Here is a 27,382-nt window from a genome sequence, read left to right on the forward strand (position 1 = left end):
ACCACAACCATCAACAACATCTGATCATACCATCTCCAATGAAACCTTTTAACTGGAATTTTCTACAGACGTGAACACTTCTGTCTATAGTAATCATATCTAAGAAAAGAAGCTCATTTTACTCCATTTATTGTACATTTTTTTGTTTGGGCCACTTGAAAACAATTGTTTTGTGCACAAAAAGAGCCACATATATAACTTTTAGTAAATTCCCACTTAGCAAAGATGGGGAAATGAATAGAGCAATTTTAAGATATTCAAATGCTGGTAGAAAAAATGAGTATTAGTTGGTCATTGTTAGCTATGTTAACAGTTCTTTTGGTGTCTAAAATGAAATATTTACCATTGGCTTTCTTCAGGATAATTTGAGGCCACAGAGCTAATGTAACATATATGATTAAAAACCAGAAAGTGACTAAAGGAACGAAGTAATAGAACTGGTAAGATCGATCCATTACAATGCATAGCACCACAACCAGGAAGTTCAGTCGAAACAAAACCTGTTAATATTGAGAAAAATACCTAAGTATTTGGCAATGAAATAGTACAGACATTTGTTTGTATATTTTAATATAATCTTAATCTGATTGTAATTTCAACAGAAGTGGCAGACTATTTTAAGCATATTTGTAGTTTAGATTACTTCTATTACAATTTATATGAGAAACAATTTTGTAACTTATACTCTAAAAAAGTTGAGTTAAAATTCAGTTTAAAAAACCCTAAAAGTCTCTAATAGAACATTTTCTTGTTTAGGCAACAAGAAAATCTGTGTTCATTTTGGAATATAAATTCAAACTATAGATGTTCAGATCTAGGCAAGATATCTCCCTTTTACTGTGATAGAGCCAGTCAGATGGTCTAAAGCAGGGGTCTCCAACCTTGGCAACTTTTAAGACTTGTGGACTTCAACTGCCAGAATTCCTCAGCCACCTTTGCTTTGCTTAGCTGGCTGAGGAATTCTGGGAATTGAAGTCTACAAGTCTTAAAGTGGTCAAGGTTGGAGACTCCTGGTCTAAACAGATTTGCAGAATTCCAGTTCAACATAGAAGTTTAAGATTAGTTATACTGCCAGTGCTGACCGTATTCCCCACAATTCCTATTGCTATGCAGGGACTTTAACATTAAAACTATTAACTAATAGCACTTGAATAGTAAAATAATGGAACAAAAATTAATATACCAGTTCACTTATTTTGGAGAAGGATTGTAGAGCAAAATAAGATAATTTAGAGATAACAAGCTCTCTGTTCTCTGCTACTGAAAATCACCCTATGACACAAAAAAGGCATATTCTACTTTGAGAGGGGAACACATTACATTAATTAGTAGAGCCAGCTAATGATTAGAGATTTAGAAACACATTGATCATATCAGTTTTGTTATCTACAATTACAGCGCCTGATATTTTGTGGATGGTAAACAAAAACAGAAACAAGATCTTGCTATTAAAGGTGTATCATCTGAAAAGTTCACTTCTATTTTAATAAATGAAATGTCTACATTGGAATATAATCTCAAATTGCAATGGTAGCTTAGTACTTTGACTTACACCCACAGAGCAATTTCCAAGTTCTCCAGCTTAACCAGTTTGCAGTCAAGAACATACAAATTGCACTCACAAGGAATTTGCAAGATTTTAAAAAATCTGTGCCCAATGAAATTAGAAATAAATTGGATGTTAAAATAAAGATCTTACTGTGAAATTATCTGTAATCTAATATGGTTTGCTTTTAAATAAAAGTATTGACTTGCATTTTGGTTTTAAACAGCTCTTAAGGGATTGAAAGTATGATGGGATATATAGTGGGCAAGCCATTACAAGATGACTAACACTTTTGGTGCAATGTTTTCTTGTGACCATGGATGTAGAAAGTAGCTTTTCCATGGCTTTTCTTGTTGGGAGGGAGAGACAATCACTATCATTGGTCTGCTTGGTTCTCAATCTTAATCCTCTCTATCACTATCCTTAAAGACTGAAAAAAGTAGCTTGATGCAATTCACACATCATAATGGTCCACATCTTGCCTATCTCATCTAGTCCACTGCCAGCTTTCTCTATAAAGTTGTCATGTTGTAGGCTTCCTGTAGTTGGCAAGCCCTCACTTGGGAGGGAAACCTCCCCACTTCCGATACTGGCATCAATCTTAAACATAGCTCATGGTCCCCAGTAGTTTGAGCCAGTTCCCAAACTATCTATGGCTCCAGAGGATCCCCTTCTTTGAGATCATTGTGTGGTTCTGCCAATTTTGCCATCTTCTTGTTTCCAGTAGCATCTTGGTAAACTACAAGATCCAATTTCTTTCTTTGATTTTTTCCCCCGTTTCCATCTTTTTTTGGTCCAGATGCATATGTAGTATTGCTGCTGTTATTGTTTTTATTACTTAATGCCAGACACTTCATAAAAAAATTTATTTGATTGAAAATAATAGTGATTCAAGAATTCTAGTAGGCAACAACTTGGAACCAATATGTTTATCTGAACTTCAGTTAGAAACTAGAGTCTTTTTTTTTTCTAAGCTTTATAGTGCTTGGGAAGGAGGTAAGTCTCTTTCTGAAAGAGTTACCAGTTTTATAAAATAGTTGCTTAATTAGGCTGAGAACAAAGTCTTTCCATTTTCATAATTTCTTATCTCAATATAAAATTAAAGGAAAGTCCTCTTCTAAAAGGCACAGCTATGTAGAGAGGTTCCTCCAATGGATACAAAAGTCTAGGCATTCTAAGATAGAGTAAACCTTTTCCTGTAAGCTTTAACTTTGGTAAGAATAGATCCACTATTTACAAATTAGCACTAATGATGAATTTGAATGTACGCCTGAAACTTTGCTACAACAGAGAGATAATTGGTTCAGAGACAAAAACATGATTCTTTGCACAGCTTCAATGGATGTTACAAGAATGTACCAAATATAGAACTTTACCCAATTTTATGACTGTAGTCAATCTTGAATGTCATACATAAGCTTCTTACCTGACACACTCTACAAATGCCAAAATCTCCTTTGATCCAAAAGTATGAGAAATGTCCATAGCCTGTTTGGAATAGATATGCAGCAACCAAAACACGGATATGCATGTACACTGGCAAGAACTATAAACAAAAACATGGGAGCATTAAAAAAAAACCAAGTAATCAATTAAATTCCAATTTAAAAATAATGATTTATGAAATCCATTTGATTTTAGTTTTGCTTCAGTAAATATATATAACTAGATGTTAAAGCTCTATTCCCTACTTATTTTGTGTTACAGGTCTTTTCAATACATCCCCAATTAACCATTCATTGATTTCATGATGTAAGAGACTGATCCTTTTACACGTATGCATGTAGGATTTAGTCAGATAATGGAAATAACATAGAAGCATTTATAATAAATAAAATAATAAAATGGTTTAGATATGTAGACTGGGCATTGTTCCAACTACTCCATTAGAAGACCAAAATAGTGACTCTTAAAACCATACACAAAGAGCCATAATTAAAACAGCTCTCATAAAGAGATGTCACACCAGTGAGGGGATAAATGATATTACATTTCATTTGCATCAATTAGTATTGTTTGCTAATATTATCTTATGCAGAGATAAAATTAGCACCTATTTCAGGACTGTTTTCAAATCTCCCCAATAGAAAATCAAATCCCTCTTCCATAAGTGAATGTACTCCAATTTGAGAACCATAAAGATAAGATGAAGGAAGGATAATAAGGGTAGCAATAAATAAATAAAAATATAATGTTATTTTCAAATTATCCAGTCATTCTGATTAATTGATATTTTTATTCACATTACATCACTTCATACTACAAGAAAATAAGAAAATTGAGACAAAGGTATATCTTTCAAAACAAACTTTAACCATCCCAATGAAACAAATGTTTTAAAAGATTATTTTAAATTTAATATTGTAGTCCAAACGTCTATTTTCCTGAAAAATAATTATATTAAAAAAAAATTCTTACTGTGCTTGCTCCAGAGATATGGTAGATCAAAATGACAAGCTGCATCCATCCTTTCCATTCATCAGTTTGCTCCCTATTTAACACTTTAGTCTGTGCAAAGTAAATGAAAAAAGAACAATTAAGTAAACCATAATACTATTATAAGTAAATACATCTGCAATTATCATGCTAATAATTACAACAGCAATTAACCATAAGTATGCATGCTGAAGTATTAGACAGGGACTGCAAGACAAAGGACTGCACAGAATGCTATGAATAAGCTGCAAGGCCATCAAACCTTTTCATTTTCATTTCAGCTAACAAACTTCATATACTTCTTGCCAGTTAGCTTTTTAAACACAGCAGAAAGTGATTTGTGCCGCAAAACTGTATGAAGAAGTACTTTTAGGGGAAGAATGGACACAGGCATTTTAGGAACCACCTTGCTTAAGAGCTCTCTGGCTGACTAAATGTTGTCCACTGAAACAACATTGTCAATAATTTTGGGTAAAAAGAATAAAAATAGGATTAAATAATATATATATAAGAAATATATATTTGTTTTCTTAAGTTTTCGCGGGTCCTTACATGTATGGTATTCAACTTTGTTCGGGTATTTTCCCACGTCATTGTAGTTGTGCTTTTAAAGTTGTAGCAACGTTTCGGCAGAATCTCATCTGCCATCATCAGGCTTCTGTATAGTGTTCATCTGTGAGTCAGACTTTTATAGTGGTTTCAGATTTAAATTTGGGGCAGCCTATTGCTGTGCCAGAATGGTGTTTTCTTCATCCTGATTGGTTGGGAGTCTTAGTCTGTGTTTATTGGTCTTGGAGTTTGCTGTGTTCTGCTTGATTGGTGTTTCTAATATCTTTTGTCTGTTTTGGGGCTCTTTTTGTATCTTGATTGGCTGGCAACATTGTATTCCTTTATTGGAGGCCTTTAGTGCAGCTTGGCTCCGGGTAAATGGACGGCTATCATTTGTTAGGAAGCTAGGTTTCATCTGGGTGCCTGGTTGGGGTGTGTTTGAGCTGGAGGTATCAGGGGAGATCTGTTTGTGCCCAGGTGCTTGTCTGGCTAGTGGTGTGGATATTTTTTTGTTTGTGAGTGCAGGCTTCCAAATGATTGACAGTCTGGTGGAATCATCTCTTCTATTCATGCTTTCTGGTCTTTTTTCAATCTCTATGGCTTCTCTGATGATTCTGTGGCTGGGGTTTTCTATAGTGGCTAGGGTTTTGGTGCCATTGAAGTTGATTCTGTGGCTTCCAACACATGGAAGCCACAGGTCATAGCATCAACTAAAGCAGAAACGTTGCTACAACTTTAAAAGCACAACTACAATGACGTGGGAAAATACCCGAACAAAGCTGAATACCATACATACATACATACATACATACATACATACATACATACATACATACATGTTCATAAAGTGCAATTTTATTTTAGTAGTTTTACAATATAATCACTTTAGTTTATTATGCTGATTCAAGTCCCTGAATCCAATGAGACTGGCTTCCAATAAAACATATGGGACTAAACTCTCAATTTGTATTTCCCATTTAACTGAAGATTATAATATCTAAAAGCAGTAATAACAAAGCAATACAAAGGTTACTACTGTTTTCCATTACTGTTTGTTTTCATTAATCTAAGTTCATAATTTTAGCACAAAAGAAACAGATACCTCTTTAGTATTTTCTGTGTAAAATACTCCTAACACCAAGATATAAATTATTGGTATAAAAAAAGAAGAATGAGTATAAAACTTGTTCTCTTTCATAAATAGGTTTGCTCTATCACACAGGTAGAAGTAGCCCATAATTAAGCCAAGTTTGCACAAGGACTGGAAAAGTGTCTCTAGAGTAGAAATTGTTGGAGAATTAGTGGCAGGTTTTTTTTCTTCTCCACTCTCCATATCAGTGCACAGCTTGTTCTTCTGGTTATTGTTACGACGAATGAGAACAAGAACCAAATATCCAATTACAGATGAAGCCAAAAAGCAAAAAGCTAGCTTTTGTATCAAAGTCACAGGAGGCTGAGGTTGGCAGCATGAGCCATCAATAGGTTTAACAATCTTGTTGCAGTGGTTGTTCATTAGAATCATTGCACTCTATTGAAAAACAAAAATAGAAAGCATAACTTGGTCATATGGAATTTTGTTTATCTTTGTTAAATTTTAAAGTGCTTTTTATTAAACCAAATACAATACCTTTATTTACATAAAATTAATTTTGAAAAAGTTAATTTTTCAGCAGTGAAAATAATAATACAGTATGGCATAACAAAATACTTAACTCTTTATCTTATCAGCAAGTTGGATGTTGGAAATCCATGATAAAATCCCTTTGATTACATTACATTATAGAACAGTTGGCATATCTCAATGCTTTTTAAAACTGGGAATTCCTAGACAATATAAGAATTTTCTGGATTTTAACAATCCATAGAACAACCATAAAATACAGAATAATTTCTTTGTTACATTACAAGTGTGCTGTTAAAGTTAACACCTTGCAAGTTTTACAGTGCTAGTTAAATGAATTAATGGCAAAACTGAATTTGAATCAATTTTTTCAGGTCAGTTTAACTGTTGCATACCTGAGAGAAGGGGCGTTGCTCCTACTTGAATGCTTCTTCTCGGGGAGCCGAAGGGAGAATTCAGGATGGGTAGTCTCTAGTCTCATAGCTCTGTAGACCGAGTTGAAAAACTGAGGACACACCCCTTGGTAACGGTCCCCAGTTCTGAACGACGTCGAAGTGAATCCAGCTGCTCCTTGTCCTCTAACAGATAGACTATTTGATACTGCAAGAAGAAAACATTTCCTTCCTACTCTGACCAGACAGAATACAGGGTGGGACTGGATTCTCCCTTCGGCTCCCCGAGAAGAAGCATTCAGGTAGGACCAACGCCCCTTCTCCACTGAGCCGAAGGGAGAATCCAGGATGGGACATACCAAAGCTGTCTGATGGCTGTCCTATGGGAGGGAAATGGATTGGTCGGAGGTCCCCACTTCTACATGAACACCCTGCAGGACTCATCTTCCAAAGGACGCCTCTGCTGAGGCAAAGGAGTCAATTTTATAATGTCTTATGAATGGGGTCACAGATGACCAAGTCGCAGCTCTACAAAAGTCCAGAAACGAAGCCTGCATTGCCCAGGCTGCGGTGGTCGCCGCACTCCTGGTTGAGTGCGCAGTGATTCTCCTGGGCACAGGAAGAGCCAGTAACTCATAGGCCTTTGCAATACAGGCTCTAAGCCAGCGACCCACAGTAGATGGTGTCACCCTGTGACCCAAAGTTGACAGCTGAAAGGAAACGAACAGGGATTCAGTCCTCCTAAAAGAGGAGGTCCTTTTGATGTATATACGGAGGGTCCTCCTAACATCCAAGGTGTACCATTTTCTCTCCAGTGCATGGGTACAAGTGTCAGGCAAAATCAACTCCTGTGAGCGATGGAATAAGGAGTTCACCCTGGGCAGAAAGGTAGGACCCAACCGCAGAACCACCCTGTCTGCATGGAAAATGCACCGGTCCTTTCTGATGGATAAGGCCGTCAACTCCGAGATACGCCTGGCTGAAATAATGGCCACTAAGAATGTAACCTTGCGCGTGATTTCACGCAAGGGTTCAAATGGGGGAGAAGTCAGTGCCTGCAGGACCCTAGGCAAATCCCAGGTGGGGTAACGGTGGACCACCGGTGGCTTCAAATTAGTGGCTCCCCTAAGGAAGGCTTTCACCCTGGGGTGTTGGGCCAGAGTGGTTGAGTCCTTGACCGAAAAAAAACGCGGCCAAGGCAGCCACCTGTCTCTTCAAGGTACTGGGGGCGAGACCTCTGTCCAACCTGTCCTGCAGGAACTCTTAACACATTTGTCACAGACACAGCAATAGGTTCCAATAGGTGACTGGCACACCAGCCACAGAAAATCCTCCACGATGTGTCATATATCCTGGTCATGGAAGATCTTCTGGCCACCTGGATGGTCTGAATGACCCTCTGGAAAACTTCTCCTGTTTCAGGAGCACCTGCTCAAGCACCAGACAGTCAACCGAAACCAGGCTGGATCTGGGTGCTCGATCGGGCCCTGGCTGAGGGAGATCCTGTGCAGGTCTGGCGATCGACAGGCCCACCAGGTGGGTGAACCATGGGCACCTGGGCCAGTTAGGGGCTACCAACAGAACCTCCGTCCTTTCTGTCAGTACCTTTCTGATTGTCCTTGGAATCAGGGGAAGGGGGGAAGGCCATCTGCACTGGAGAGTGTTGACCCCTTCTGCTCCCAGTGCTGGGAACTGTGCAAAGAACCTCGGGAGCTGCGACTTCTCCAGAGATGCAAAGAGATCCAGAATCGGATGGCTGAACCATTCCGTCATCTCCTGGAACAGACTGGGATGCAGTCGCCATTCCGACTTGTCGACTGTGGCCCTGCTCAACCAGTCTGCTTGCACATTGGAAACTCCCGAGATGTTTTCTGCTCACAGGGACAACAGGTGTCTCTCTGCCTACCTGCACAAGTCGCCTCCTACATTAGAGATTTGGAGCGAGTGCCTCCTGCCGGATTATGTGGGCCTTGGTGGCCGCATTGTCTGTGAGGAGAAGAACCTGTCTCCCCATCCCCTCCTGCCTTAGATCCTTGAGAGTTAAGCAGGCAGTCCCAAGCTCTAGCCAATTTATGTTGAGGGCGAGCTCCTCCCATGACCACCTAACCTGGACTTCCAGGTGGGCCCCCCAACCATACAGACTGGCATCAATGGTGATGGGAATCCTCTGGGGCTCCCTGTACAAGCAACCCTGATCCATGGTTCAGGACTGCCACCAATGGAGAGAATGAAGAACCAGCAAGGGGACGCGAACCCTCCTTGATGAGTCGCCCCTGCCCGCCTTTGGGTAGGGGAGCAGGAACTACTGCAGGGTTCGGGCATGGAAGCAGGCCCAGGAACGATCCCGATGCACAATATCATCTTGCCGAGAAGTTGAGACAGCAAGATGATAGGTGCCTCTCTGGCAGACAGGATCTGTGATGTAACGTCCCTTATACTGTCTCTATGCTCCTGTGAGAGAAAGACCTGGCCAGTTAAGGTGTCTATAATAGCCCCCAAATGCAAGAGACGGTTCGATGGTACTAGGTGGCATTTGTCCAGGTTTATCGAGAACCAATGCTCTCCAAGGATCCTGATTGTCAACATCATATCCTCCTCCGCCTGGGGTCTGGAAGAGGATCCTATCAGGATGTCGTCCAAATAGTATTGGATCCTTATGGGTAAGTATCTGAGGTATGCCGCTATGGCCGCTAGGAGCTTGGTAAAAGTCCATGGGGCTGATGACAAGCTGAACGGGAGAGCCCTGTATTGAAAATGGTGGCCGCTATAGCAAAACCTCATGAACTGACGGTGTTTGGGGTCTATGGGCACATGGAGGTAGGCCTCTGTCAGGTCTACCGAAGCTTTAAAAAAAAAAAAAACTCCCTCCCGCAGGCCCTGTAGGATAGAGGGAGGGAGTGCACCTTGAATCTTCAGTAGATTAGATGCCTGTTGAGCCCTTTCAATTTTAGGATTGCTTGCCACCCCACCCCCCCCCGAGGCCTTTGGAATCACAAGCCAAATTGAATAGAACCCCTGTCTCTCTTGGTCTCCAGGAACTGGCTGGATGGCCCGAACGTCCAGCAGATGGTGGATTGCCGATTCCATGAGATCCCTCTTTGAGGGGTCCCTTGAGACAGGACAGCACACAAAGGCACTGGGGGGGGGGGAGAGGAACTCCCGAGAGAGACATGACCATAAAGTTGTCAGGATCCAAGCATCCATCGTAATCTGTTCCCACCTCTGCCAGAACAGTCCAAGATGGCCCCCTGTGGGAGAGGAGGCTTGGATGTCACTTGTTGTATCTAAAAGGTCTGTTGGAACTTGAAAAGGACCTTCTGTCATCTTGCCTCTGATGCCCTCTGGCGGCAAAGGCCGGTCTATCAGCCTGAAATGAGGATCTTTGGATGAAGGGCCTACTTTGCCAGGGAAAGCTTGCCCCAGCTTCCCCGTTTAAAGGAAGGCTTTCTGTAATCGGGTGGAGACCTGTAATCAAAACGCCTCTCCTGGGAGGGCAGGATCTTTCACTTGTCCCTGGTTTCCATCAAAAAAGGGATCCAGGGCCTTCCCAAAAAGCCTCTCTCCCTTGAAGGGAGCAAACACCAGCTTCCATTTGTTTCTGGCATCCATCTGCCAATTTCTTAGCCAGATGAGCCTACGTGCTGTTACAGATGAGGCCATGGCTCTGGAAGAAATTTTGGCTGACTTGTGGGTGGCATTAGATGTCGATTGAGCTGCGGCTATTATCTTATTTAAGTCCTGATGCACCTTGAGGTCCTCAGGTGGGATTCTACCCTGCAGCTGCCGCCGCCAACCATTAAATAAGGTAGACTCAGACCCACTGGGGCGAGTGTACCCCCCCCAAGGGACTCCCACTGCTTTTTAATCACATTCATAAACGTCTGGGGCACAGGTACAGCGTCCACTACAGATGCTTTCTCAGTGAATAGGTAACCTTCCTGATCCTCCTCCTCTGGGGAAGATCCCAGGTGACCTTGTCCCTTTTTTAAGATGAGCTGTGCTCTTAGCCTTAACCAGCAGAATCTTGAAGAGCCAGCTGGAAAAGGTCCTTAAAGGAGGGGGGGACCTGCTACCTCCCACTCCCCGTCCGAAAAGCCCTCTCTGGAAAGAGGTCTCTCTCGGAAACATAAGACTGGCTTCTTTCTGAAGGGGATGCAGAACGATTTCTGAAGTAGATCGGCTGTTCTGCAGAAGCCTGCCCCTGAGGAACACCTCTGTTGGTGCCTAAACCAGGTAGCTGGCGCAGCTGGTTGACGTAAGCCTGAAATTCTTGACTAATTGTTTGGGAGATCCAGGCTCTCATGAAGAATGGCATCTCTTGCCTGTGGGTCTCCTCAGGCCACAACCCAGCCACTGTAGGGGTAAAGGTGGCTTTTTTTTATTTTCAGGCGCAGGTCTGGTTCTGCTGGAGGCTTGGCTTCTAGGTACAGCAATCAAAAATCCTTGTGGTGGCTCAGAATTATTATGAGTGCCTTTTGCCTTGATTTGGAGGTTTCCCTACAAATCAATCCTGCAATACTTGAGCCACTAGTAGATCAGGCAGTCAGATATTGTCTATCTGCCCATTGGTTTTGCTGCCTGCCATCTTGTGGGAGCAGAGGAGAGATGGCCTGTTTTCAGCCATCTTGGAGTCTCTCACCGCCTTATCAAACTCCTTATCTAGGGCTTTTTGTCTATGCCTGGCCTGCCTATCCTCTGCCCTGGAGGGTGTTTTAGGGGCTAGGCTCCTAGCTTTGATCCTAGCTGCTGCCTCCAGCCCAGCAGACCTGGAGTTAGTTGATTCCCTTGCAGCTCTCTCCTACTCTGCTGAGGAGCTGATAATTCTTGGCCAGCTCCCCTGGTGGCCATTTTGAGCCCGTCCAAAATAACTGTCACTGACAGGGAGAGAGAAAAGGAAAAAAGGGGCAAAGAAAAATAAAAACAAAATTTATTGGATCTAAAGCTGCCTGCTTTGGTCACAGCAGTTGTCCACCACTTCAGGAGGCTAGTGAGACCCAGAAGTGGTGAGCTCAGCACAGCTCCGCAATTTAAGGTAAGAGTCAAAGCAAAAAGGAAAAAAAAAAACAATGGCTGACTCTTTAAAATTGCTACAAGCCCTGACAGATCAGAGGCTTGCAAGCCAGTGCTGGCTGCACCGCAATCAATTTGGCAGTCTCAAGCATCTCACAGCTGCCACGGTGCTCTGGTGACTGGACAGGGGGCCAGGATTCAATCCAGATGGCCAGTATTCCCCCAAGGAACAATCCTGGAGACGAACTGCAGAATTGTCCCGAAACGTCTGAAATGGCCACCGACGCCGAAAAGGGGCAGAAGTGCCTTGCGGTTTTCACGGCTAGCACAAATCAATAAGAATGGACCAGGAGAAAGTGAGTTGAATAAGACACTGACTCACTTCCCCACAGCCTGGGCCACACGGGCTCTCAGGGGCACCTCCAACCAAATTTACAATCACAATTCCAAAAACCAGTCCACCAGCAAAGAATTTTTTTTAAACAAAAAAAAGGCAGTTAAAAAAAACCCGAAAAACAAAAGTGCTAATCAGTAAGCCGGCTAGCTGTCAAACCTGCTCTAAGCCTTTCGAAGAGAAAAAAACTCAATTCAGGGGGTGATTCTTCTACTATCCTAACTATTCAGAGCCCTTAAAGGGTGGTCTGAACACGCTGAGACCAAGTGAAGAACTGGGGACCGTTACCAGGGTGTGTGTCCTCAGTTTTTCAACTCGGTCTGCAGAGCTATGAGACTCAGTACCCATCCTGGATTCTCCCTTCAGCTCAGTGGAGAATATAAGCGTTCAATCAAATGATCTGAATTAACTAGGAATGATTTATGCAGGGAAAGAAAAATCATTAAGTACATGAAGAAATTTAATTCAATTTGCTATATTATATCTTACAAAATTTATAGGGTATTAATTGTTGCCTTTGCAAAAGATTTCCACTGTATATAATTGAAAATGGTTTTGCAACAGTTTTTCAATACCTATTAAAATAGTAATCAAATTCATTCAATTAGTCATATTATTTTAAGTCTAGAATTATTTTTTTGTCATTATTACTTCTAATGGCTGTGTTTCAGAGAGATTACTCACTGTTTCTCTGCTTGATTCAGGAAGATGTAAGCCGTCTGATGACTGAATTATAGTTTCTTCTGCTATTAGTCTAGATGCACTAAAAACTTTTACTTTAGCTTTTGAATTTTTTGAGCTGCTGTTCAGAATACTGACCGCTGCTTCATTGTAAGCATCTATTTTCTCATTAGTGATCATTTTCCTGCTTTCGCTCAACATATCTTCATAAACTGGATCTGAATTGAAAAATATATCTGAGTTACTACTTTATAAACCAAAGCAACAAATAAATAAATATTCAGTTCCAAGGGAGTAAAAAATCACTACTCTATACCTTTTTAGCAAGAAAGGCATATTTGACTGTCACCAAATTTCAGTGAAACAAATTGCCATTTAATAACAGTTCAAATAACTAGTGTGTCTGATGACAAATGATATAGTTGGGATAAATTAATATTAAAATATTCCTTCACACAAGGAAGCAAAAAAAAAATTCTTACTGAATTCCTATAATTTTAATTAGAAAACTGCTGAAAAAAAGACTATTATCTGTGCTTCAAATGATCTTTGTTCCCAGTATATAGGAATAAATTCAAGAATAACTCTGACAATGCCTTCTCCAATTAGAATAATATGTCACAAAAGGATTTACAAAATACATAAAGCTTGCTGCTTAATTCACCTATCCAAACTAAATTATACTTGAAAAATGATTGTAGATATAACCTATTCTTGAATTTTTTCAACCAAATGAATTTTTTCATTTAACCAAATGAAGTCCCACTTCTATAGATAACTGATTTCTGCAATTGAACAGTCCACTTTGGGGAAGGCTTTCGTAATTTTTTTTTTACTGAAGACCTTTACCCCGATAGTTATTCTGGGATTTCACATAGCAAAGAGTCTAACAATAAACCCTATTTTTTAGCTGACATATAATTTTTTCCCCTCATAGGTGATCAGAAAAATTGTAGGTTGTTATTTAAATTTGCATTTTGGGAAATCAAAAGAGAAAATTACAGTTGCATCTCTAATGCAACTTAGAGCATATCATCTGTTCCAAAGGAAGTTAATAATATTTTGTTCAGTATTTGCTCAGATATCATGTTAAGAATTATTTCCAGTGCAAATTATGATTTCATAGAAATTTAATAATGTAGCAGTAATAATCCACAATATGAGACAAACTTCAGCAGCTATTCCTAGAGAAAAATCTGGCATTCCGGTGCTAAATAAAAATTACAAGCATTTTGGATAACTTATACATCAAAATGCAATACTATTTAAATTTTACCTTGCAAGACCCAATAGACATCACTATTCCTTGCCAGCTTTTCCAGAAGGGGTACAATTGAAGTGATGTTGATCCTGTATTGTGTGAGTGCTTCATTGCTGCCATTATGAATTTTTATAGACCACTGAAAAAGATGATAAAGGAAAATGAATTAAAAGAGATATTTCAGAAATCTTATAAGCAAAACATTGAGATATTTTATAACAAATAAATCAAAAGAATAGTTGAAGCAAATACATACACAGAATATTATATAGAAACTGCAAACTATTAAACAGCTTTGAGACATTTCTAAAAATAAAACATTTTAAAAATATTAATACCACTGGTAATTCAAATCAGATTGATACTACTATCACAATATTCATATATATGTGTGTATATGAGGGAGAGGGAGGGGGGGAGGGGGGAGGGAGGAGAGAGAGAGAGAGAGAGAGACAGAGACAGAGACTGGAGAATAGGCATCCTTATTAGAAGTTCTATTTTTATATGTAGGTAATCTTCATTTAATGAGCATTCATTTAGCTACTGTTCAAGTTACCATAGCACTGAAAAAGGATATTTATGATTGGTTCTTGAAGTTGTAGCCATTGCAGTGTTCTATGGTAATATGAACACCATTTGAGATTTTCACTACTGGCTTTTGACAAGCAAATGGTGAAGACAGCAGGAAGTTTAAATTGTGGTCACGTGCCATTACATTAAATAACTGTGATTTGCTTAATGATTGCAACCAGAACTGTCATCATTAGTCAGTGCATGACAATACTGCTTAACAATGGAATTGCCAGTTCCAGTTAGTGCTTGACTTACAATTGATCATTTTACTACCTTTCAGAATTACGACAGCTTGGTAACGGATACTTTATGGCCTGTACAGCGGTTATGGCTCCCCCCATGGTTATCTGACCACACTTTGGATGGTTGGCAACAAGCTTGCTTTTATGATCAGTTGCAGCGTCCCATGGCCATGACTGTGAGGTTTTTGCCAATTTCCAGTAAAAAAACACTCATATGTTTAATGACCATGTGATTTGCTTAATGATTGCAGTGATTACAACTGCTAGAAAAAAAAAATTGGGAAAATGGGACTGGTAGTGTGGGTGTCTCAACTTATAACTGCAATGATTTATAACCAGATTTCCGGTTCCAACTGTGGGCATAAGTCAAGGACTATCTGTGTAGCCCTCAACTGAGAACTACCTGAAATGAGTTTGAATACATGTATTAGCAGTCTATAAGGGCATAGCATTAGTAAAAAAATGTTCTGAGTCCAGTTGTCAGTTAATAAGTACACTACACTCCATTAGCTGTAGGAACGGTAGCAGTGAGAAAAAGAAATAAGTTGCTCAGGTTGGCAACTTATGCAATGTAAGTCGTATACTATATTGATAATGATTGGGCAGCCAATAACCTAATTATATGGGTAACTTGAAATAATAGAGTGAAAAAAAGAAAAAAACAATATCATAGTTTATATGAAATCTGAAACAGCTGAAATCAGAGACTGTCATAATTTTATTTGGTTACTGCAATGACTAGTATACAAATAGCTTACCGTAGCAGCTCCTACTACAAGTATATGAGGTTTGGATGAAGAACCCTATGACATAATAAAAGACAAGTTAATTCCAACACAAATCATTATCACCGACTGATTTAATTAGAAAGAACATTTGTAAAACACACATGATCAGAATCATGTTTACTAAAATTACCTTCAGGACTACGAATTCTAGAACCCATTCATTTGTTGGGATTATCATAATAATTTAATAATAATAAAGATAATCTATACAACTCACTTCAATCCAAGCCTTGATACATTGCTTCATAGAACCATTGACTTCTGGATACCACAGGAAATCCTGAAGAGAAAAGGGCATACTTGCGTGAGTATAAAAATCTTGAAACCTCTTATTTATTGCATTTTGCCATAGATCGGAGGAAGGACCAATCAATGGTTTAAATTTGAAATATTTTCTCTCAAATATAAATGCCTGAACTACACTGTAATGCAGGGCTGTTAAACTCCCAGCCTGCAGGCCAGATATGTCACATGCTGGCTACACCCATGCCCGGTTTAGTGAAGGGGGAAAAAGTCTCAATACATCATGTGACACTGCCATGACGCCATGAGTTTGACACCTTGCTGTTACTAATTCCAAAAATTGGAACAATTCCTAGCAGTTACTATGTCTACGACATTTATAATTGATTGAAACTATTAAAAATATGATCATTTTTATTCTAATGGTTATTGTCTATTTTGGGGGGGCAGTCAGTTGCCCCAAACTTTCAAAGCATTTCCCTCCACAATTGTCTTGCTACCAAAGAGAATGGAAGATAAAAGTTGCTTGTTGAAAGTTAGCTAAATACTCCTTCCACTGCTGGGCATGTATATATAATTTTCAACTACTATTTCCAGCAAGACTAACTCTTTCTCTTTATTATAGTTAGAAAACCAGCAATACTTACCACTTTAAGTGAAGATGATTTGTCTTCAAAAGGAATGTTTTCATGCTGTCAAAATAAAATGCGCACATGTAACGTTTTCCATAAACTTGTACATTTACATGCTGACTACAAGCACCATTTAAGTTAGCAGCAAGCCAAGTACTATAGCAGTCCAGTCAGCTTATCAACGTTGAAATACTCTGGAGATTGTTATTCAGCAACATCTGAAGGCTTACAAGCTTCATATCCAACATTAATTTGGTGTTTTATGTTTATTATCATTTTTAATCTTTAGTCAGAAGATGGTAAGAATATACAAATATATTACATATAAATATATGAATCAGTGATAAAACTGGTGCAAGCAAGGGTTTTTTAAAACCCTTTTTTCTCACTTCACAATCTTGATTAAAACCATTCTCCTCTGAAACCACTATTTATATCAGAAAGTAAGTTGCTTTTTCTATCAATGGGTTTCTAAGCCAATAGAAACAGCATCTGGGGAATTTCTTAAAAACATTCTTCCCTCACTGTGGTTTCAAAAGCCGTTCCTACAGCTTTTTAAAAAAGTAAAAGTCAAATACGAAATATGGCCCTTGCTTAATAAAATGTCTAGCTACTGAAGGTGCATTACAAATATTTCAAGAAAGTACACCATATTCATGGACAATTTGTTCCATGGAGATTAAGATGTGGCAGTAGTGATGGAGTTAAATCTTAATCAGGCCATTTTGAATTCCTGGGTTCATCCATTTCCTTCCTTCTAAGACAGACCACAACAAAGGCAAAGGAACATGGAGCAGGATATTCTTTTCTATCAGTCATCTATTTTTAATCTATTAAACTATCAACTACTTATTTCATTTTCTAATGCTACTATAATTATAAAATCCAGTTTTAAAAAATCACATTTGTAGTCCAAAGAACACCTAGTTTGCAGGGAATTCCAAGTTATAATGAATTAATTAAATAATGCCTGAACCCTATTAAAGCTAGGAACTATGAGAGAAAGAGAAATGAAACAAATGGGTATTAAGTATGTATGCACTTTAGCAAATTTTTATACTTAAGACAAGGAAATAACTTTTCTAAAGAAATGTTACAACATTTAAACTCTTAGAATATATAGCTTTCTGTTCAATTTTCTCACCTAGTAATATTTCAACCCCAATAATTGGTATATAACACAAATTATGTCAGATATATTCATCTAATTGAAAGGACTCATAAAGCCTTTTCTCCAGAAATCTCAATGGCGTCCTGACCACTATTTCCCCATTAACAATATAATATCTGCAATATCGAGATGATGATTACAATGTCAAAGACTGCACAGCAATAGCTGCCCAACATAACTATACTTTTAATGGCCCATCTGATCCTGGACCAAAGCAGGAGATATACTGAGAATTATCTCCTCTAGTTCATGTTAATACATACATGGGTGCAAAACACAGAAAAATATTAAAGGATAGCATACAGTACATTCTTACTTATCATATGATACTTATTATAAAATATGTGTCAGAAGATGCACAAAAGTTAGAATTCTCTTTTAAGAATGTTTCTACAACTTTCCCTTTTCTCTTTTTCCTGATTGTTTAAAATACTTGCAAGTTTTATTAGTTTTTTTAATTTAAAAAATTGAAGTTTTTATTAAGGTTCTTGTGACATGAACACATGCTATGAATTAGGGACATCCTGCATAGTAGTAAATGAATGGAACAGTGATAATGGTTCTGAAAACATTTATGGCTCCACAGCTATAAAAACAATGAGAACAAAAAGTTATACCTTGTTTCCTTCCTCCTTAATTTGAGGGTTTATGAGTTTTACAAATGAGTAGAATAGCTGACGAATCCTAGAATCGCCTATAAATGCAATGTATTTGTTTTTGAGGCATGATTTTGCTTCACTGTAAAAATAAACATCAATATTAATTAGTTTCAAGTATGAGAATAAAAATGAATTTAATAGAATATACCGGTGGGCAAATCCTATTTATTCCAGAAAGGCTTATAAAATGAAATATACCAAAATATTTGAACAATCCGAATAGCTATATTCACAATTACCAACCCAGTATGCAAAAAGCCTTGTTAACAACAATAATAATAATAACCATACAAAGTCAAGATAAAAAAACCTAAGCGCACAATAGTCTCAGATAGCCTCTAAAAAAACTTAACAGTAATATCCAACTGTGGTAGCTACTGAGATCCTATAGATGCTGCTAGATGCTAAGCAGCAAACTGCCATCTAGAAACCCTATGTGGGCCTCTTGGCTATTGGCATGATCTCATATCCTATATTTTGGTAAAGGTGGAAAGTCCCTAACTTTTCAGACATATAGGTGACCTCATTTTACTAACATCACCATTAGTCTTAAGGATTGGTTGGGAGGTTGTACCAATCTGGTTGGGAGCTTTCACCCATGTGGCATCTATTCTCCAATCCAGATGCTGTATCTATGTTGCCTTTGTCTTCTTGTAAAAACCCTATAAATGTAATAAACACTGCCCATGCAGTCAGACATCTTGGCACCCTGCACAATGACTGGTCTTTGAAATCTACATATGGTGCCCGAACAGGGACATCAACCCTGCGGGGCGGGCCACAACCCTCCGGGTAGGCAACAGCCAACATGCTTACCATGTCTGGAATAGACCCCTAAGGTGCGCACCTTCGTCCTATGGGACCCCGGGTCCTTTGGGACCCATCAATGGTAAGTATGGGTTGCAATCTATCTCAGCAACAGCATAAGCATGTACAGGAACTAAGATTCCTGTTACACAAATCAGGCGTTACAGCGTCTGAGGGGAACATAAGGAAGCTGGTTGAGAGATAGGGAAATGGTATCCTGAGCGCAATAGAATAGAAGCTTCAGGATACCCAAGGCTCTAGTACAAATATTACATCAATGGTATCAATGCTGTTATGCAGTGGAAACATCTGGCTCTGATGTCTCAGTAAAACAATAATTGGGCTCTGATGTCTCAGCAAAATAATAATTGACCTTAAGCCCCCCTCCTGATTATGATCAAGTAAAAATTGTCACTCCAAAATCTTCTCCAATTGGACTTTCAGCTCCTTCTAAGCAGGCTAATTTTTTTGATTTTCCAAGGCCATTGTACACCCCCATAAGGAAAGTATTAGAGAAACAATTAGAAAAAGGGGGAGATTCAAGCTAGAAACCCAGGACAGAGACACATAAATTTGTTTAAAATGTTTATGTTAATCCTTTTTAATTATTTCACGTTTAAAGAGATAGAACAATGGATGTAACTAGAATGCAGGCAACTGCTGTCTTCTGATGCACTGGGTGGCAGAATTGAATGTAGAAGGCATGCCCCATGAGTTCAATGGGCACCATATGTAGTTAGCTCTGCTGTTCAGAAGCATGGAACGAGACACAGATCTGTGTTAAGAAGCCCCTTCATATAGTACAATGGGGCTGTTCAAAGATATGAGTATGTAAAAAGAACTAAGAGTAGAAGAAAATGTTTACTATTCTTTTCAGGATGTGATTTCCATTAAAACTCTTAGATGTGTATGTATAATAATGTATAATAATTGCATGCAGAATAGAGCTTAGCTGTATATGTATAACAATGTAAAATAATTGTATACAGAATTGAATAGGATTGAATTGAAGAAACATATATTTTACCTGTGTATAGCCCTAATTGGAACTGCTGCAGCTCAAAATAAATTAATTGTAACATGTTTGGCAGCCAGAGAATTAAATTGGTTTTTTGGATTGGACTCAGAGCTATGGGAAGCAGATAGGCAGTGGCTCGGGCCCACAATCTGCTTTGTGATTGGAACCACTCCTTGAGTTATCCCAGTGCTCTGAGAACAAACTATAGGTTGTCCAAAAAAAGAAAATGTGAAGATTTAAAGGGACAAAACCTCCCCAGGTCTAGAGGTGTTGTGTGTGAGAATGTGCCTGTATGTAATCATTTCCAGACCTGGAGGATGAGACTCTCTCATAACAGTATGTTGATGGTAAAAAGTTGGTATAAATGTTTTGTGTGTTGACCCCCAACCCAGATTGAAATAGTGTGTAAGAAATAGCGTGTGTAAGGAAATGAGAATGGTCCGGACATTATAAAAATCCCATGGAGAAATGTATGTGATTTACTGGAAAGACAGGATTATTTGTGTATGTAGTTGTGTGTGCTTTACTGATAATAAAAGTTATTTGTGTGTGATTCCCCCCACACACACACTTCTTGTCCTCGCTGGTTGTTGTAAAAGCGGAGGCAGGAGGAGGGCTTTTGATCACTTTAACAATTTTTTCCCTCTGCTTTGAGTTTTTGCCTTGACAAAGATGAGGCTAGAAAATAACTTTTTTATAGCTTACATAGCTTCATTTCCTGATTTTTTTAGCGATTTTCACACAAAGGAGCCTCAGATAGATAGGCTGAGATTGGCAAATTGCCTGGAACATTATCTGTAAAGGTGGCTCAGTTCCCAGGTTGGCAGTTGGCCTGGAACCATTATCTTTGAAGATGGTTCAATTCCCAGTTTCAGCAAGGGGAATCAAAATTTAAAATTAGCTGCACTCTGTACATGCTCTTAATCCATATTTTGATTAAAGCAGAGAATTGACAGTAAAATTTGACTCCATCTGGAGGGTTTACAACAAGAATGTGAAGAATGCATGGCTATTGCCAGCACAACAGGTAAAATCATGAAAGGTTTACAATGAACTTTGCAAATAACTTTTTCTTTGTAATTTTTGATAAAGTGCAGTAAGGTATAAATGGTGGTTATGTAAATCTAATTTTCAATTTTATTTTCAGAATAACTTATTTCTTCAATGTGCTTTACCTGATTGCCTAAAAAACTTTGGCTTGCTTACTTAATGACTTCTTCCTTTACAAGGATCCTCATGATGATACCTGGAAAGTGTCCTGCTATTTTAACTTTCAAAATTTTTTCTCAACAGCCTTTTGATTTAATCTCTGACTCTCATTATGTGTGTTAACTTCTTTTAATCTTCCAGATGTTAACTCAATTGAATGCAATTTAATGTTTCCATTTACCTTACATTAATTGAATTTACCTTAAATTAATTGAATGTTTCTATTCAAAATTTAACTACTTGGGGGCGAGGGGGCAGGGCTGTGTTGTTGTGTTTGCTCCTACAGGACCTTTGTGGATTCCAGCTTGTTGTGTCCACCCAGCCAAGGATGTCTACACCAGTCCCCGGATCCAGTCCCAGGAATTTGACTTTACAGATGGCACAGTGTCCAATCCGGGCTCATTTGCTTATGTTTGATTGTTTAAAGCTGTCCTTTGGCATCAGCGGGCTGTCATTTCACACAAACACTTGAAAAACGAAGTGCAACAGGCTAACATCACACAGAATAATGTCCTTTGCTTATCTGAAACTTATGATATGGAAAATTTGCTTTCCACATGTTTAGTTCCTGTCTGCACTCCTTCTATAGTAATTCAAAACTTCACTGGCTTAAGTGGATTTTTATTCCATAGGAACTTTAACTATAAGACTATATCTAACTGGGGATTTGCTGCTTATTATCCACCCCTTGATGCGATTGCTTGACACACCCCAATGGTAGCAGTCCCTGTAAATATAACTTGCGCAAAAGTAGTTAATTGTACATCTTCAAGTAAAAAACCTCACTGTCATCGCATTAGCTCACCTACTTTGAACTGCACAGCTTTTGAAGAGATTTTCTTTCACTTTGCCCATGTTTGGCTACCGCAAGGATGGATTTTTACATGTGGTCAATAAACTTTTAATTATATTCCTGCTAATATTAGTGAAGCACAATGCTGCCTCAGCTGGCTGATTCCTGTTTTGCTTTCTAAACAACAAATTCATCAATCGAATCGTTCTCGGTGTATAGTCATGCTAGATAGCACTTGTGACTCTGAAACAACCTTACTTAATAAAGCAGAATACGTAGTGCTAGCTTTGTCTATAGTGGGCGTGCCAGCAATTATTGCTTGCACTCACCTTAACACTAACTCTGTTGCATGTAATTTAGCAAAAACAATTATGTAATTTAGCAAAAACAATTATGTAATTTAGCAAAAATAATTATGTTACTTCTTCAGCTATCTCAACAATCAACCACGAGATGCAAGCGTTGAGGAAGCTTATTCTACAAATTCTATATTGTTTTAATTTGTTTGATGGGTCATGAACCATCCAGCACCAGCTTAATATTTTCAACAATTTGGCCTCAGATTTGAAAATTGATAATTTAGGACCTTGGTGGGAAAGCTTTTGGGCTTGATTGCCCACAGGCTTAAAGGGAAAAATTCTATGCTATGTAGTCATTATTTGTGCTTTAATTAGTGGGTGCTGCTTTGTTCAATGTCTCCCTTCTCTTTGCAACATATGTATCACAGCTTTTCACTCTACACCCTCTCCTACATTGCCTCAGGGTCAGGTATATGCCCTGTATAAACAACTGCAAGCGTGCTCTTCTAATGATTATTATGAATCCTCTCCTAACCCCTTTTATGATTCTTCTTTAACTAATAAAATAAAAAAGAGTGAAATGTGGTAGCTACTGAGATCCTATAGATGGTGCTAGATGCTAAGCAGCAAACTGCTATCTAGAAACCCTATGTGGGCCTCTTGGCTATTGGCATGATCTCATTTCCTATATTTTGGTAAAGGTGGAAATGGGCGTTGGTAAATTTACCTGTGAACACCCTTTCTATCTGTGCTGCGAGAGAGCCCAGGATGGGTAGACTCCTTATGATGTCATTAAGCTGAGTTTGTACTTGTATATAAAACCCCAGCTCCCAGGAGAATCCCCAGCTTTGGCGAAGATACTTGATAGACTGAAGAAGTGTCTCTGAAGGCAACAATCCAATACATTAACATGCCTTACCATCTTCGGACAAACCAAGGGATGGGGCTGGGCTCTCTTGCAGCATAGATAGAAAGGCCGTTCACAGGTAAATTTACCAACGCCCATTCTCCTCCATGCTGTAGCGAGAGCCCAGGATGGGACATACCAAAGCTTGCATGTCCACGGGCGGGTCCTCTTCCGGCCAATCACTCTGACGGTGGAACCACTCGCTGAAGAACACGTCTGCCGAAGGCCGCCATCGCCGAGGCAAAGGAATCCAGACAGTAGTGTCTGATGAAGGGAGACGGGGATGTCCACGTGGCCACTCTGCAAATCTCTTCCAAGGATGCCTGGGTGGCCCAAGCGGCTGAAGTGGCCGCACTTTTGGTAGAGTATGCCGTTAGACCACGGGGTACTGGAAGAGCCACCATTTTGTAGGCTTGTGCAATGCACGTCCTGACCCACCTCCTAATAGTAGGGGAAGAAGACTTGCTCCCCAAGTGAGGTGAAAAGGAGACAAACATGGCTTCTGTCTTTCTAAAAGGGGAAGAGCGCTTGATGTAAATTCTAAGAGTCCTTCTGACATCTAGAGTATGCCACTTGCGCTCTAAATCATGGTGTGGAAGGAGACAGAAGTCAAGTAACACAATGTCTTGGGACTGGTGGAATCAAGTGTTAATCTTTGGGATAAAGGAGGGGTCCAGATGGAGATCAACCCTATCATTGTGAAAGATGCAAAGATCCTGCCTGATAGAAAGGGCGGCCAGTTCTGACACCCTTCTGGCTGAGGTGATAGAAACGAGGAAAACTACCTTTAGAGTTAGGAATTGGAAAGACACTGTTCTAAGGGGTTCAAAGAGGGGCTTCGTAAGGGCATTAAAAACCAAGTGAAGGTCCCATGAAGGATACCTGTGCACCACAGGAAGGTGTAGGTTGGAAGCCCCTTTCAAAAATCTCCTGACTGAGGGGTGATGGGACAAGGAAGGAAGCAAACCCCAAGAAAGAACTGAGGAGAGAGCTGCTACCTGGAGACATAAGGTATTGGGGCTAAACCTTTCTCCAAGCCACCCTGAAGGAATCTGCCAACTGGGCTGAGGAAGGAGAGAGACCCTCCTTGAGGCACCATTGGGAGAAAACCCTCCAGGTGGCATCATAGAGGTGCCTCGTAGAAGGTTTGCAAGACGCCTGGATGGTGAGGATAACCCCCTCTGGGAGATTAGCCTCCCTTAGCTGCTGCCGCTCAAGCGCCACACGGTCAGCTTCAGCCACTGGGGCTCTGGATGGATCAGGGCCCCTTGGTGCAGGCAGATGAGATGGGCCGGGATCCTCCAAGGGGAAGCCACAGACAGGTTGACCAGGTCTGCAAACCAGGGCCTCCTTGGCCAATAGGGTGCCAAGAGAATTAACTCCACTCATTTTGCCAACAGCTTCCGTATGACCGCCAGAATGATGGGAAGAGGGAGAAAGGTGTAGAGGAGACCTGTGGGCCATTTGCAACGAAGAGCATTGGTCCCCTTCGCTCTCTGGCAAGGAAACCTGGTGAAGAATCTGTTGACTTTGGCATTTTGAGGAGTGGAGAAGAGATCCATCTCCGGAGTTCCGAATCTGAGGGAAAGATCCCTGAATAGGGACAGAGGAATGGACCATTCTGCCTGGTCGACTAAACTCCTGCTCAGCCAGTCGGCTTGGAAATTGTCAACTCCGGAAATGTGATCTGCTGAGATCGACAGCAGGTGTTTCTCTGCTCATAACCCCAAACGTTCTGCCTCCCTCATAAGTGCCTTGGATCTCGTTCCTCCGTCTGTTGACATGTGCCTTTGTGGCCATATTGTCCGTCAACATGAGAACATGGGAGCCGGTCATCGAGGCTCTGAAAAGCTTGAGAGCCAGAGAGATAGCTCTAAGCTCTAACCAATTTATGGGATGGGTGCTGTCTGACCTGGACCAAATCCCTTGAGCTATCTGACCCTCCATATGGGAGCCCCAACCCAGAAGGCTGGCATCTGTGGTGATTACTAGCCTGTCTGGTTCCTGGAATTGGAACCCCTTCCAGAGGGATGGGGAGAGCCACCAGTTGAGGGATCGCCGGGCCTGTTGAGAGAGCAGGACTTTGATTGACGAGTGGCTGATTCCTGCTCGTTGAAAGGGGCGCAGGAACCATTGGAGCGATCGGGAGTGAAGCCGTGCCCACGGGACGATGCCAATACAGGAGACCATCTTCCTCAGTAGTTTGGACAGCAGCGACAGTGGAACAATCTGTTGTTGTTGAATCTGGCTGATGATCTCTGCAAGGCTTTTTCCACGATCTGGAGACAGGAAAACCTGGCACAAAGTCGTACCGATGACTGCTCCCAAGCGTAGCAGTTTGGTCATGGGTAAGAGATGGCTCTTCTTGGTGTTGATGGAAAACCCGTGGCTTTGGAGGCAAGACAGGGTAATTTGTAAGTCCTAATGGGCCGAGTGGATGGAGTATCAACATGTTGTCAAAGTAGCATTGGATCCTCACTGGAACAGAACGAAGTGAATCCACCAATGCTGCTAGAATCTTTGTGAAGACCCTTGGAGCTGATGAGAGGCCGAAGGGAAGGGCTCGATACTGGAAGTGGGCATTCTGGTAACAGAGAAACTGGCGATGATGAGGCCAGATGGGGATGTGGAGGTAAGCCTCCGTGAGATCAATGGAAGAGAGGAGGTCACCCTCCTGAACGCTCTCTAAGATAGAATGCAGTGTCTGCATTTTAAATCGCCTGTATTTGACAAATTTATTGAGAAATTTTAGGTCAAGGATGGCTCGCCACCCCCACCCCCCCGAGGCTTTGGGAACAACAAAAAGATGAGAGTAAAATCCACGTGCCCGTTGTAAGGTGGGAACTGGTTGAATAGCCCTTATGTCGAGTAGGTGTTGAATGGCCAAATTCATAAGGGCTCTCTTTGAAGTGTCCCGTGAAACGGGACAAATCGAAAAATTTTCTGGGGGGTGACGATAGAAATTTCAATTGTAACCCTGACCTAACAGTGTTGAGCACCCAGGCATCCGTCGTTGACTCCTCCCATTTGGAGGCAAAGAAGGCTAAGCGACCTCCGTTGGGTGGGAAGAACAAGGTATTACTTAGAGCGACGGAAGGCATGACCCCTCCCCCCCAAAAAGGGCCGTTTACCAGCAGAAGGTTGTTGTCTGCCAGGTGATTCTTGACGTTGGTCTTGGCGCTGAGAATACGCCCTCTGTGGCTGAGGAAAGCGGGAGGTGGACTCCGCCCAAAAGGCAGGTGGCCGATAAGGAGTTGGGCAATAGTCAGCTTTTTTCCCTGAGGAGGAAAGGATTTTATGTTTATCTCTGGTCTCGATGAGATACGGCTCTAGAGCCTCGCCAAAAAACTTGTCTCCTGCACAGGGAGCAGAAGCCAGCTTCCATTTGCGGCGTGACTCCACCTGCCAATTTCGGAGGCACAGAAGTCTTCTTGCTGCCACCGAAGATGTCATGGCCCTTGATGCAAATTTGGTGGAATTGAGGGTGGCATCTGTAGTGAATTCCGCCGCTGCTATAATTTTGTTAAGGTCCTGATGAGACCTGAGGTCAGAGGCAGGCAATCGATCCTGCAGTTGGTGCAGCCCTCGTAGAGATGTCCTTGTGAAAAATGATGCAGCAGTCGAAGCCCGAACAGCCCACACAGCTGCTTGGTGATTGCGCTTGAGGGTCTGTTTGGAACGCTTGTCCTCTGGTTTAAGGACATCCTCTGGCTCAGTGGGAGTGCCAGAAGAGGAGAATGATGCCACAACTGGAGTGTCTACTGAGGGCACTGCAAGGGTGTGGGCTAGGGATGTGCTAACATTGTAGAACCGCTTGTCCAAAGATGATGGACGAGGACCTGCCGAAGGGGAAGCATTACCATGTCCTTGACCATGTCGAGAAACAAAAGGGAAGAAGGCAAAACCTCCATGTGTACTACTGGCTTGGAGAAGAGCGAGTTTCCTTGCCCGGAGAGTTCCCCTTGTGGTTCAGGTGCTGTTTCCTCGGGTGACAGCTTGGCAGTAACCAGGGCCTTGCTAAGTAGGGGTTTAAAGAGGGCTGGTTTAAAGACTAACTGATCTGGACGAGTCTTCTTCCTCTGAAAGATTGCGATCACAGATTTCGCCCTCTTCGCGCTCTGAACCAGAGGAGCAACTGTGTTCAGATGGGG

The 27,382-nt window shown here is 40.7% G+C and overlaps 1 protein-coding gene across 5 annotated transcripts in view; it reads right to left on the minus strand.

Annotated features, from left to right (window-relative positions):
• CASD1 (CAS1 domain sialic acid O acetyltransferase 1) overlaps window positions 1-27,382 on the minus strand; it is a 46,917-nt gene that overhangs the window by 10,055 nt on the left and 9,480 nt on the right. For 3 of the 5 annotated variants that reach the window (XM_087947706.1, XM_087947705.1, XM_026675673.2), the window contains exons 3-12: window positions 18,157-18,277; window positions 16,384-16,428; window positions 15,711-15,773; window positions 15,464-15,508; window positions 13,906-14,029; window positions 12,633-12,847; window positions 5,634-6,059; window positions 3,965-4,054; window positions 2,973-3,092; window positions 344-500 (exon numbers count right to left, since the gene is read on the minus strand). In XM_087947706.1, coding sequence (XP_087803832.1) covers window positions 344-500; window positions 2,973-3,092; window positions 3,965-4,054; window positions 5,634-6,059; window positions 12,633-12,847; window positions 13,906-14,029; window positions 15,464-15,508; window positions 15,711-15,773; window positions 16,384-16,428; window positions 18,157-18,277 — 1,406 coding nt within the window. The remainder of the gene's footprint in view (window positions 1-343; window positions 501-2,972; window positions 3,093-3,964; window positions 4,055-5,633; window positions 6,060-12,632; window positions 12,848-13,905; window positions 14,030-15,463; window positions 15,509-15,710; window positions 15,774-16,383; window positions 16,429-18,156; window positions 18,278-27,382) is intronic. The other 2 variants (XM_087947707.1, XM_026675675.2) reach the window with 1 other exon arrangement.

The sequence above is a fragment of the Notechis scutatus genome, chromosome Z (assembly GCF_049901735.1).
Source record: "Notechis scutatus isolate UNSWTSFEM ecotype Mainland chromosome Z, rNotScu1.2, whole genome shotgun sequence".
Classification (NCBI taxonomy): Eukaryota; Metazoa; Chordata; class Lepidosauria; order Squamata; family Elapidae; genus Notechis; species Notechis scutatus.